The following is an 11,528-nucleotide window of genomic DNA, read 5'->3' as shown; positions in this document are numbered from 1 at the left end:
TTGTTTCTCGGTGGTCCTGTTTTGTCTCCATTCTGTCAGCACTCACAGCTACCTTGTTTTATCTGACAGAAGTTCGCTAGTGTGTACAGAATTTCATAGTTATGAGAATGTTTCAATTTTTCAAATTGTGTGGCAATAAAAAAAGTATTCTTGCATTGGCTTTAATATGAAAGTGCTCCAGGCAGTAGGGAAACATTGCCTTTGAAACCGAACTACTGCAAACCTTGTGTATGTGTGTGTGTATGTCCACACATACACACATTCAGGTAGACATGCTTCAAACTGCAGTTTTTGTTATTTACTGTGCACTGAAAGGTTATCGAGGTGTGTTGTTGTTGTTTTAAACAATCAAAGCCACTCACCCTCGTTCAAGATGGCACTCTTAAGAATATTTATTTCTGGGAGCCAACACCACGAAGTATTGCACCTGCCCACGATTACACGAGGGAGACCTTGTTCATTAGTTGTAAAATAAAGCTGCAATCTGAGCACACTCCCTTGGGAACTGGTCGTGTTCAATTCAATGCAGCTTACTGCTTCACCACTGGGAGGGGGCGGGGCCTCGTCATCAGGAAGACCGCCTCCTTCGGTCATCCGAGGAAAACTAACCAGCGACCTGCCCAGCAACACCCACGGTGCGGCACCACAAGCGCTTCCCTTGGCGGCCCCGCCCCTTTCGTTCCGGGGCCGCTTTGAACGTTACCCCTCCCACCTCCGGGGCTTGGCTCCGCCCTCCTTGCGTGCTGACGTCGCTGGAGCTCGAGCGCACTCGCTCGCGGCGGGAGGGGGCAGGGCGGCGCAGCCTAATCGGCAGGCGCAGGAGGAGGCGGAGAGACATACACACACACACACACACAGAGACGACGGCGGTGGTTGTTGTTCGGTTGTAACCGCTGGCAGAGGATATTAAACAGCGGCGCACCGGGCCCTGTGAGGGAGGTGAGTGTGCGGATTAACGAGCCGTGTGGCGCCGCCAGCGCTCTCCGTCCTGAAGTCTGCCATTTGGGGACGGGGGGTGGGGGTCGTCTCCCTTCTCGCTCGGCGCTCCGGGATGGAGTCTGGCGGCGGCGGCTCTGCAATGGGGCCTTCTTGGCTCTCACCCTCACGGAAAGGCGACACCCCCTCCTACTCCTCCCCTCCCCCCCCGCTTCGCCTTTCTCCTTCCGGCCAGCGGAGAACCGAACAAAGGCCCCGTGTCGTCGATCGCCTGAGCGAGCGCTTCGGGCCGTGACAGGGGTCTGGCCTCGCCCGCCCGCCGCGCCCCCTCCCCTGGCACAGGCTTGTGCGGTCACTTGTTGGAAATGGCCATGAGCTGCTACATTCGTCCTCCTGGTCCCGCTGCTGCTCCTCCAGCCCACCCATCCTCCCACCTAACACGAGCGCTCGCCGTGTGGAAGTGCGGAGGGGGGGGGGATACTAGTGTGCGGGGGTTTGTTTTTCGTTGTGACCATCCTTGTTGTCACGACATCTCTCGGTTCTGAATTGCTTTTCCTCCTATTTTCTCTCTCTCCTCTCTCTCTCTCAATGATACTGCTTCTCATCTTTCTTTTTAATCTAGGGGAAATGTAGAATAATCACAGCCCTCTTCCCTCAGTCTTTGAGAGATTGGGGATGAGGCAGAACTGGGAGAGAAACTGTTTCGAGCCTTTTAATAGCTGCACATAATTAAAAGTGAGATGACTCTTTCTGGATTTGATTACTGTCCAGTTTAACCTGAAAGCTTCATTCCAGGATTTAAAAATGTTCTAGTTGGTTTCACTAGTGCTGTTCCTCTCAAATGGTAGCTGTACAGTTGAGGATGTGTGAATAAAATTTGATAGGAAAGGTCTTGGATCTTCCCTTTGCCATTACCACCACCTTTGTGGAAAGCAGAACAAAGAGCCACATGATGTCATTTGATGGTACCTGGTATTCCAAATCTGTCATCGTGAGGACAATATGATGCATCTATAAATATGTTTGTATTGTTGTGAACTGCTTTGAGAACCACTGTGGCTGAAAACCAGCACACACAATTTAAATAAATAATCACTGCCATGTAATTTAGATACTTTTAATTTAATTTAGTTATTTTGGTAAATACCTCAGGTTACGAGAAACTGAGATGCTTGGCTTAATTTAAATCTTTGGTCATGGGCCCTTTTGGTAATTGTGTTAAGTAATTTGGTAGAGCTGCATCTGGAAAAACACATGAAGCTTAAGCAGTAACTGGTGCTTTGGATGAAACTGACCTTATTTACAGAATGTATTATTATTATTATTATTATTATTATTATTATTATTATTGTGTGTGTGTGAGAGAGAGAGAGAGAGAGCGCTTTCCCCAGCCTGGCACGCTCTAGATGTATTGTACCACAACTACCAGTCAGCTTTGTCATAGCTGCAGTTTTTCCTAACCAAAGTCCCTGAGGACAAGTAAAGTGAGCATCTGAAGGAATTATTTCAAATAGTTCAAAATACCTGTAAGGTTGAGATATTTTCTTATTTTTCTTCAGTTCAGACAGCACGGGTACTGCATTTGAAGCAAAGGTTTTGAAGGCAGAAATGTGAAATGATACGCAAGTTAAGTGAACAAGTCACTTAGGCCATAACTTCTCAAACATTTATGGTTGTAACAGGAGATGTACCCTCATTGACAAAGTAGGTAGGTAAAGGTGCTTAACAAGTGTTAGTATTAAACATTGAGTGGCAAGAAGGCTATGCTGTGGCCTTAAAACTATTGGATGTGGTTCACTGTAGTCAATGTGAACAATGGTTAGATGAAGGCATCTTGATCCCAGGGAAGTGGAGGTATATTAGGTTGCCTGCATGTCCACTGCTGTCGTTTAGGGTACGCAGAACACAGCTCCGTGTTACCCCATCACTAAATGTGGGCCATCTCCCCTTTGTCTTAGCTGTAGCAGTATAAAAAACCTGTTCATGCCAGCTCAGTACACTATTGCTGGATTGAAGGGGGATTATTGATTCCATTAATTAATGTCCTGATCCTAAATGTATGTTGTCAGCATAAAAATATGCCAACAGATGTTTCTGACCATTTGCTGCAGTTTAGGTTAGGGGTGCCCAGTTTGGTCAGTTCAATTATCAGGTTTGTTTTTGCTATTCCCTAATTCAGCCTTCCCCAACCTGATATCCAGATGTGTTTGACTGCAACACATCTGGAGGACACCAAGTTGAGAAAGGCTGCCTAATCCCTCAAAATATAGGTGGGATGAGTCCTAGGATGTTGACTTTTATCAACTGCTTTGTCTATTCTTCCTGGTGATATTTTCAAAGTTTTCTCTTTACTTGAAATTATACTGTAATGAGATACAGGTATAGAAAGTAAAGTACACAGAAGTACTTGATGGTCCAGAACTTTGAAAGGTGACAACTAAGTGATTTTAATGAAAGTATCTCTGTTTGTAGCTGTTCTTTGAACCTTGGGTTTTCCTCAATGTCTTTTGTTCACAAGTTGGAGATGAAAATTGGTTTGTGGTCTAGTTTTTTCCCCTGTAAATGTACACAAGATTGCTTATGTGTTAAATCTAAAAGACGAATGGGAATAGCTGGTAAATAAAACATACATTTCAAGAGTAGCAAATTGGGTAACCTATGTCAAAACATCATTATCTTGTAGTGGTGCATGTTAACAGTAGGTTATTTTTGGAAGTTTTCTTGCAAGTTTCAAATTTTATCACCAGAAGTAAGATGGCCATCAATGTTTTCACTAAGTCATGTTTATATTTGATTTATATATGTATTCTTATTACATCTGTTTCCATAAAACAAAGTATATAGACACAGCATCACTGAAGAGTAAACATAAGATCAGAACAAAACAGGTCATATACTCTTCTATAAGTAGTAGCAATGAAGATAGCTGAAATAGAAGTAGTCTTTTTCCACTGATACAGATCTCAACATAAGTTGCTGTATCTGTTTATATTTAGAATTGAATATTCTGGGACTGAAATATGTTTCTGCTGAAATGAGTGATCAGACCATTTTTGTGCTTTGTAAGTATTAAATGGATTTGACTGTGAATGTTGAAATGCATTCTGTTTCAGAGAAAAGCTATAGCATAGTTTTATTAATGGGTATTTGAACTTTCAAGTTCTAGATTCTCCATCCAGTTAGTCAATATCCTAAAAAATAGTGCAAAAGATTTTTTTACATAATCTTTTAAATATGGAAAGGTGTCAAGGAATATCATTTTAAAATATGAGCAAATCAATTTTCTGTCTCAAGTCTGTTTTCCAGTGTATGTAAAATTCAAATAAATATTGTTAAAAAGGGATAGCTCATTTATACTGTAGCTTATTGGATATCCAAAGAAAACATTCATTTATCAAATGCAGATTATTATTATTTTTAAAAACACCCTCCAAAAGCTTAAACTTTTACGGCTTAAATAGAAACATAGGTTTTTCTGAGGAAAATGCATCACCTTTATCTGAGTACACTGCTGCATGTTGTGAAATTCAATGGCCAATGACCTTATTTATTTAATTTATATACCGCCCCATAGCCGAAGCTTCTCTGGGCGGTTTACAGTAGCAATGAAAAGAGAGCCAGACAGTACAGTCTGATGGATATTATTTACTACAGTCACTTGGGGTACAAGTGATTGTGCTCCCATGGATACAGCACTCTATATTCAGTGCCAGGGCCAACCTTCTAAATTGCAATTCTTCTGTAAAAGATTGTGGCCAAATAATAGATTAATACGGGTGTTCCAAACTTAACTGTGATGGCATTACTTTGGCAAAATATTGTCTTTTTCTTCCCTCCAGCCTGTTTCCAGTGGTCCATTGATCTTAGGTCTGACAGTATTACTTGAGTCAAAGTTCATTTTTAAAAAGGGTTTTCCAGACTTCAAGTGAGCCATAATGAGACTTGACCTTTCTATGTGTTCTCTGGAGAAGGAAAATTTAAACAGGAACAATTTGTGTTCTGAAGAGGAGATGGCTTAACATCAAGACTCACAGCCCTAATTTTACTTAATTGTCAAGCTGCTCTAGTTGCATTTGAATAAGATCTTATTACCAGCTATCTGTAGCCTTCACCAGCTTTCTGTGTTTATTTGTTCCTTCCTGACCTATTGTGTTGCTCATTTGTGCCCCTTTCCTACTTTAGTGGGTAAATATATTACTTCTTCAAGGTATATCCTTTGCCTAGTGACCTGGGAATTGCATTTCTTATAGACCACCTCTTTTTCTGTGTCCTACACTGATCTTAAGCTAGAGTCAGTACAATTTAGCACATGCTCAGTGGTGAATCTCTACCTCTCAAACTTTTCCTGATGTTCTCCAAGAATGTTCAGATGTGCTGTAAGACTTTTTTGTTTGAGCCAATGTTGAGCATTGAAGCATTAGTAAATAAGTGAGAGTACACAGAGTAAAGCACACAATATGTTCATTTAGATGAGAGGGTAATGCTAGCTAAGAGACATATAAATATGGAGTCTTCAATGTATTGACGATTATATGTGGAGGTTAACTGAAAACATTTCCTACACTTTCTTTTAAAACCTGTGGCAAACTGATAGCCATTTAAAAGCTTCCTTGCCATAATCTTATGCTGTGATTAGTCTCCTAAAAATAATTGCATGCTTCTTTACTTTGGCAAAAGGCATACTATGTTTTAAATTTAAGAATTGAGTTCTCTCTTTATGTTTGATGCATAATCTTTTTCACTTTCATTCAGTCCCATGGAGTGGGGGCTGGTTCACTCTTGCAGGTGGAATATATTATGACTTTCAGAGTTGAATACATTGAAGATTTGAAGGCAGCTGTATTTTTTTTAACAAATTTTTTCCTGTCTGATAGGCAAATTTCCTGGAGGTACTGGACAATTAATAGAAATACATCACTTTTATCTGCAACATACTTAAGGCCCATTGGCTGACAAATGGCTTGTCTAGGAGAATTCTGCACACTTATTTGAATCGTTTTCCTACCTCTTTGGAAAAACTGCCTAAGCCAATCAAAAGTGGGGATGGGAGAATGGCTGTATCACTATTTATGGAGATTTGCCAGTTTTGCCAGCCTCATATAATCACTAGGCATGGCCCACCTGTGTGTTTATAGTGCAATTTATTTATGCATGTCTCCTCAAAAGAAAATCTTGTAGTGCTCAGTGGGACTTATTCCCAGGGAAGTGTGCATAAGATTGCAGCCTGAGACTCATTCATTGTATGAATTTCTGGGAGAGTGAAACCATGTGCATTTCTTATGCTGGAAACAGAAAGATTGAGTAGACTGTAGAGAAATAGAGTGAAATAAGACAGCAAAGAAAGAATAAGGATGGAACAAAAGGAGGGTGAGAAGGGGAAAGGATAGGTTACATACAACATACCAACTTAAGAGCTTTTTTTCACTGTTAACATAGCAACCTGGCCCTCCTGTGTCATATAAAGTGGCACTCAGTAATTTACATTGTGCATCTCTGCCCTTATAGAATAGATAAATCCCATGATTCCTATTCACCTGGTGGTAGTTCTTTAAAAGAAAACAACAACAACTGGTAAAACAATTCCATATAGCACACACGAGATTTCAGTGTGGAGGTCAATACTCTAACGTTTTAATTGGAGGATAAGCTAAAAATCTTTCCAAAGCTCTTTTCAATTATATGTTACCATTAACCTCTGAATAGGACTTGCCAATTTCTTAACTTTACTCTGTTGCATGCATATGAGATGAGTCTGGTGTATGCAGTAAAATTTCACTTAAATACATCTGTGTAGATAATTGAAAGTGCATCCTCAATAAAAAGTGCCTTTCATTGTAGCTTCTCTTGCAGCAAGTGAAATATAATGCTTCTTGATGATATAGAAATGTAGTTACTAAGTTTGATAGTACTTTATTTCCCCCTTAACTTGCAGTGGAACTCTGACATTACTTGTGTCCAGCAAGCAGCATGCAAGAGGAATAAGCTTATCAGTCGAAAACGGGGCACTTGATTCTGAATAGATTTAAAGATGACCTATCAATGTTGCAATATGTTCCAAGAAAAGCAATAAGAAGAAAAAAAGGTAAGGTTATAATGTGTTGTAGATCTTGCATGTGTCCAACGATGTGGCACAGAAAAATTTCCAATGCAGAAATTTATGCAGTGCTTTATTTTTCCACAAAAAAATCCATTTAATAAGTTCATTAGTAAAAATGAGTGTATGTCAATTGCAAATACAATACTAGGCAAGCTTGGCAGTTCCAAAGTTGTAATTTATATTTTCAGGTGATTTATCTTTAGCAATATGTGAGAGAATACATAGAATGTAAGCCTATGCGGCAGGGTTTTGCTATTTTATTGTTTTACTCTGTACAGCACCATGTACACTGATGGTGCTATATAAATAAATAATAATAATAGATGTTATTGAAATCAGAGTAGAAAAGAACTTAGTAATGCATGACAGCGAAACTGACGTTGCCTCAGCAAACTTAGGCCGGATCTACACTACTGCTTTAAAGCGCTTTATAACAGTTATAAAGCGCTTTAACTGCTTTAAAGCGCTATAAAACTGTTATAAAGCGCTTTAAAGCAATAGTGTAGATCTGGCCTTAGTGAAAGAGAGTTGAACTCCATTGAAGTAGATGAAATGAGCTGTTGTCAGAATTTCATGCACATTTCTTTGGTTTGCTAAAATTAATTTGTGTTTGAACAGTTTTCAGTACCTTTGGGGGTTTTTTCTTCTTAGATTTAAACTGTGTAAGGAAAGTGCATGCTATTGTCTTTAAATTTTTACAAATATTCCAATAAATATTTCTACATAATGTAACCTTTAAATCACATTAAGTTGATTTAATTCTATGGCTTTGGATGTCTTATTGGAGCAATCAAGGCCAGCCCAGGAACACAACAGCTCAAATTTAGCACTTTCTTGAGAATTTCCATTCACAAGAAGAGGATCGTGCTTCAGCTGCACTGGCACAGGTTAAAGCCAGCCTTGGGATAGGTGTGCCAGACAGTGACAGTACCTAAACCAGAAGTGAGGTGCAATCTAGAGCAAATCTAGCTTTTGATAACCATTATATTAGAGCTTCAGACTCCTAGTGTGCTTCCATAAAAAAGTGAAAACTGCCAGTGGGAAAAGCACTCTTTCGTCAAAATGAAGTCATTATGAAGTGGATTATTATGCCAACTTAGTTGGAGGTTAAATGGTTCTAATATTTTTCTAGGTTATGGCAGCAGAGGTGAGCTTGAAGTGTTTCTGGACTCTGGATTTCCACTTTCCACCTGCATTATGGAGAGTGTTTCAGCACTCTCCAGTGAAAATGATCAGACTTTTTCTAGCTTGAGCCGGGGCAGGGATCCTCACAGTTGTGCTGAGCTTTAGAAGGTTCAATGCAATGGCAGGGAAGATCTCTCGCCCCTGTTGCAGCTCCAGACTAGAAAGAGAACTGGCTGTTTTGACAGTAGGTTTTGGAGGCACCTGCCCAGCATCAAAACAAACCCCAACTTTCCCTCCACCGCTACATGGAAAAGTTGGGGCTGGCTCTTAGTGGTGGGAGGCTGAGGAGCTTCAAATAAGTAGGCGGGAGAAAAGCCCCTTCTCCTTTCCCTCAGCTCCAAAACATCGGAGTTAGGGAGGGGAGCAACTAGTAGCAGGACAAAGACATGAAGGATAAGACTGCAGTGAAATTGACCCTATGGTCACTAGAAGATAAATACACATATTGAAAATTCTACTCAAGTTTTTATTAATGGGTTCTCTACAGGAATGCTTGACTTTTGATTGATGGAAGCAGAGTCCTTAGTAACCACACATCACTTTGTCCACTGCACAGAATAGTGTGCAGAATCTCACACTGATTCTCATCCAGAAACCATAAGCAGATAAAGGTTTTGCAGCCTTGATGGATATATGTGTATGAGAGATGAATGTTATCAGCATATTAATGATACCCTACTCCAAAATCCCAGATGATCTCACTCAAAAGTTTTATGCAGGACAAGATGAAATCTTGCCCGACCCTGTGACATACATCTCAAAAGGGTTGAGCAGTAATTCTCAGTATAATCTTTGGGAATCAACCATCCAAATAGTGCAACTACTGAAATGCAATGTCCCTGATTCCCAGTTCAGACAATCTATTCAGAAGGATACGATTGTCAATGGCATCAAAATTTTTGTGAACCGCCCCAGAGAGCTTCGGCTATTGGGCGGTATAAAAATGTAGTAAATAAATAAAAAAATAAAATAATAATAAAAAAAAATAAAATAAATCAAAAGCCACTGAGAGGTCCAGAAGAAATAGTAGGGTCCTGTTCTCCCTGACATCTCCCAGCATAAGTCATCCATCAAGGTAAAGACAAATGCCAGGTCTGAAACCAGATCAAAATAGATCCAGATAATCATTTTCATCCCAGAGACTAGAAGTGCCTATTTTCACTGAGCAGTGTGTAAATCTAAAGAAACTCAGTATTATAGAACAGGATCCTAAAACAAATTTGTCCTACTTATAAATCACAAAATCTAGGAAGTGTCCCATGGTCCTCCTGAGCTCTTTAGTCCCAGTAATAGAGGACAGGGGACTCTAGTTCTAGGAGCCTAGTGCTGGATGAAACAACTTGCTTATAGGTTACATCAGATTTAAATTGATCTAGTGTTATGCGCTTACCCAACTGATTCTCTAAGACAGTACTGAATGAAATTGATTTTTTTCCTGGAAATTTAAAAAATGCAGACTAAAGAAGCTATTCCTGCACTCTGAACCCTAGTGCTGTAATGGTGGCAAACATTTTGAAGCAGGATCTGTAGTGGTATGGAAAAAGTTAGAACTCTTGAGCTTGGGAAAGTTCAGAACCTGCACACACACACAAATCTACAAGAAAGAAAGTGTCTAATACCTACAGGGCACCGCTGTTGGTGGCCCAGAGGCAAAGGAATTCTGAAGGAGAGCTACCTTGGTGTTGGGGCACTAATATATTTTACCATCTCTAAGGTGGTATTAAATTCTATCATATTTACATCCTGCCCTTCAAGAAGCTCTGCGCAGCATATTTTACCCTCATATTTTACCCTGTGAAATAGTGAGTTTCATGACCAAGCAGAAATTTGAATCCAGATTTTCCAGTCTATATCCATTCACTAAAGCATACCAGTTCCCATTGCCAGTTGATATGCTGCAGTCATAATCAGTTTTGTTGGTGTATCAAAGGATTGTAACATTCCTATTCATGTACATTTTCGTAACTTTAAAATATTCAGCTATTACAAATAGTTGTGGTTGACATTTTGTGATCAGGCAAAGCAGAAGGGAGCATCATGCCAAATTATATGATACTTTTGATCCTCTCTAGGATGGCTGGTTGCGGTGAGATCGATCACTCAATCAATATGCTTCCCACCAACAGGAAGACAAATGAATCTTGTTCCAACGCAGCACCATCTCTTATGGTCCCTGAATGTGCTATCTGTCTGCAAACATGTGTCCACCCTGTGAGTCTGCCTTGTAAACATGTCTTCTGCTATCTGTGTGTGAAAGGAGCTTCCTGGCTGGGAAAGCGATGTGCGCTCTGTCGCCAGGAGATCCCAGAGGACTTTCTTGATAAGCCAACTTTACTGTCACCCGAGGAACTCAAAGCAGCCAGCAGAGGAAATGGGGAATATGCTTGGTACTATGAAGGCAGAAATGGTTGGTGGCAATATGATGAACGCACCAGTAGGGAGCTGGAAGATGCCTTTTCTAAAGGTAAAAAGAGCACTGAAATGTTAATTGCTGGGTACTTGTATGTGGCAGATCTTGAGAACATGGTTCAGTATAGGAGAAATGAGCATGGACGTCGCAGGAAAATAAAACGGGACATAATAGATATTCCAAAGAAGGGAGTGGCTGGGCTTAGGTTGGACTGTGACTCTAATGCTATCAATCTAGCACGAGAGAGTTCTGCTGATGGCGCAGACAGTATACCTGCTCTAGGAGCTGCTGCTGGGCAGCCTCTACCAACTGTTTCTGTTAGACCCCTACCTTCACTAGATGGTCAGCTGACAAGTCCTGCAACGCCATCACCTGATGCAAGCACTCTAGAGAACTCTTTTGCCAACTTGCAAATAAATGGAAACGGTATGGTTGAAAGGAGCAATAGGGGTGAGGGAGAGGAAGACCATGAATCATCGTCTTCTGGTAGGGTGCCAGTTCTTGACACCTCCGTTGAGGAAACAGAATCGGATGCTAGCAGCGATAGTGAGGATGTGTCTGCCCAACTTCAGCTGCCTGTATCCTCTGCACAGCAGAGACATGTGAATGCGAATCAGCCAGCCTTGGATAGATCAGTGACAGGGAGTGGGGTGGGAAGCACCAGCGTAAGATCTAGAAGGCCTGACGGACAGTGCACAATAACTGAAGTTTAAATCTAGAGCCATGTTTTAAAAACTCGGTCTTGTACCTGTACATCTTGTCTGCATTGGCATTGCACTCCAGCCTAGCAGTGTATTTAATGTGTTTCAGTGTGGAGGAGGGGAAAAGCAAACTTGGTCATCTAACTTTAACTTCAAAAGCAGTCTCTTAACATGTCTTGGATGGAAGACTCAATGTTTT

The 11,528-nt window shown here is 40.8% G+C and overlaps 1 protein-coding gene across 2 annotated transcripts; it reads left to right on the top strand.

The window, feature by feature from the left end:
- Positions 1-834: 834 nt before the first annotated feature.
- Positions 835-11,528, top strand: RNF146 (ring finger protein 146). 2 transcript variants are annotated; one of them, XM_063124707.1, is made up of 4 exons: positions 2,502-2,644; positions 3,933-3,998; positions 6,869-7,018; positions 10,291-11,528. In XM_063124707.1, the coding sequence occupies exon 4, from the start codon at positions 10,292-10,294 to the stop codon at positions 11,339-11,341; it is 1,050 nt and encodes a 349-aa protein (XP_062980777.1). In that variant the 5' UTR covers positions 2,502-2,644; positions 3,933-3,998; positions 6,869-7,018; position 10,291; the 3' UTR covers positions 11,342-11,528. The 2 variants fall into 2 exon arrangements, with proteins under 2 accessions (XP_062980776.1, XP_062980777.1); XM_063124706.1 differs by lacking the exons at positions 2,502-2,644; positions 3,933-3,998 and adding an exon at positions 835-939.

Source organism: Elgaria multicarinata, chromosome 4 (assembly GCF_023053635.1).
Source record: "Elgaria multicarinata webbii isolate HBS135686 ecotype San Diego chromosome 4, rElgMul1.1.pri, whole genome shotgun sequence".
NCBI classification, from domain to species: Eukaryota; Metazoa; Chordata; class Lepidosauria; order Squamata; family Anguidae; genus Elgaria; species Elgaria multicarinata.
Note: the sequence above shows the minus strand (reverse complement) of the source record. Positions and strands in the feature narration are given on the sequence as shown.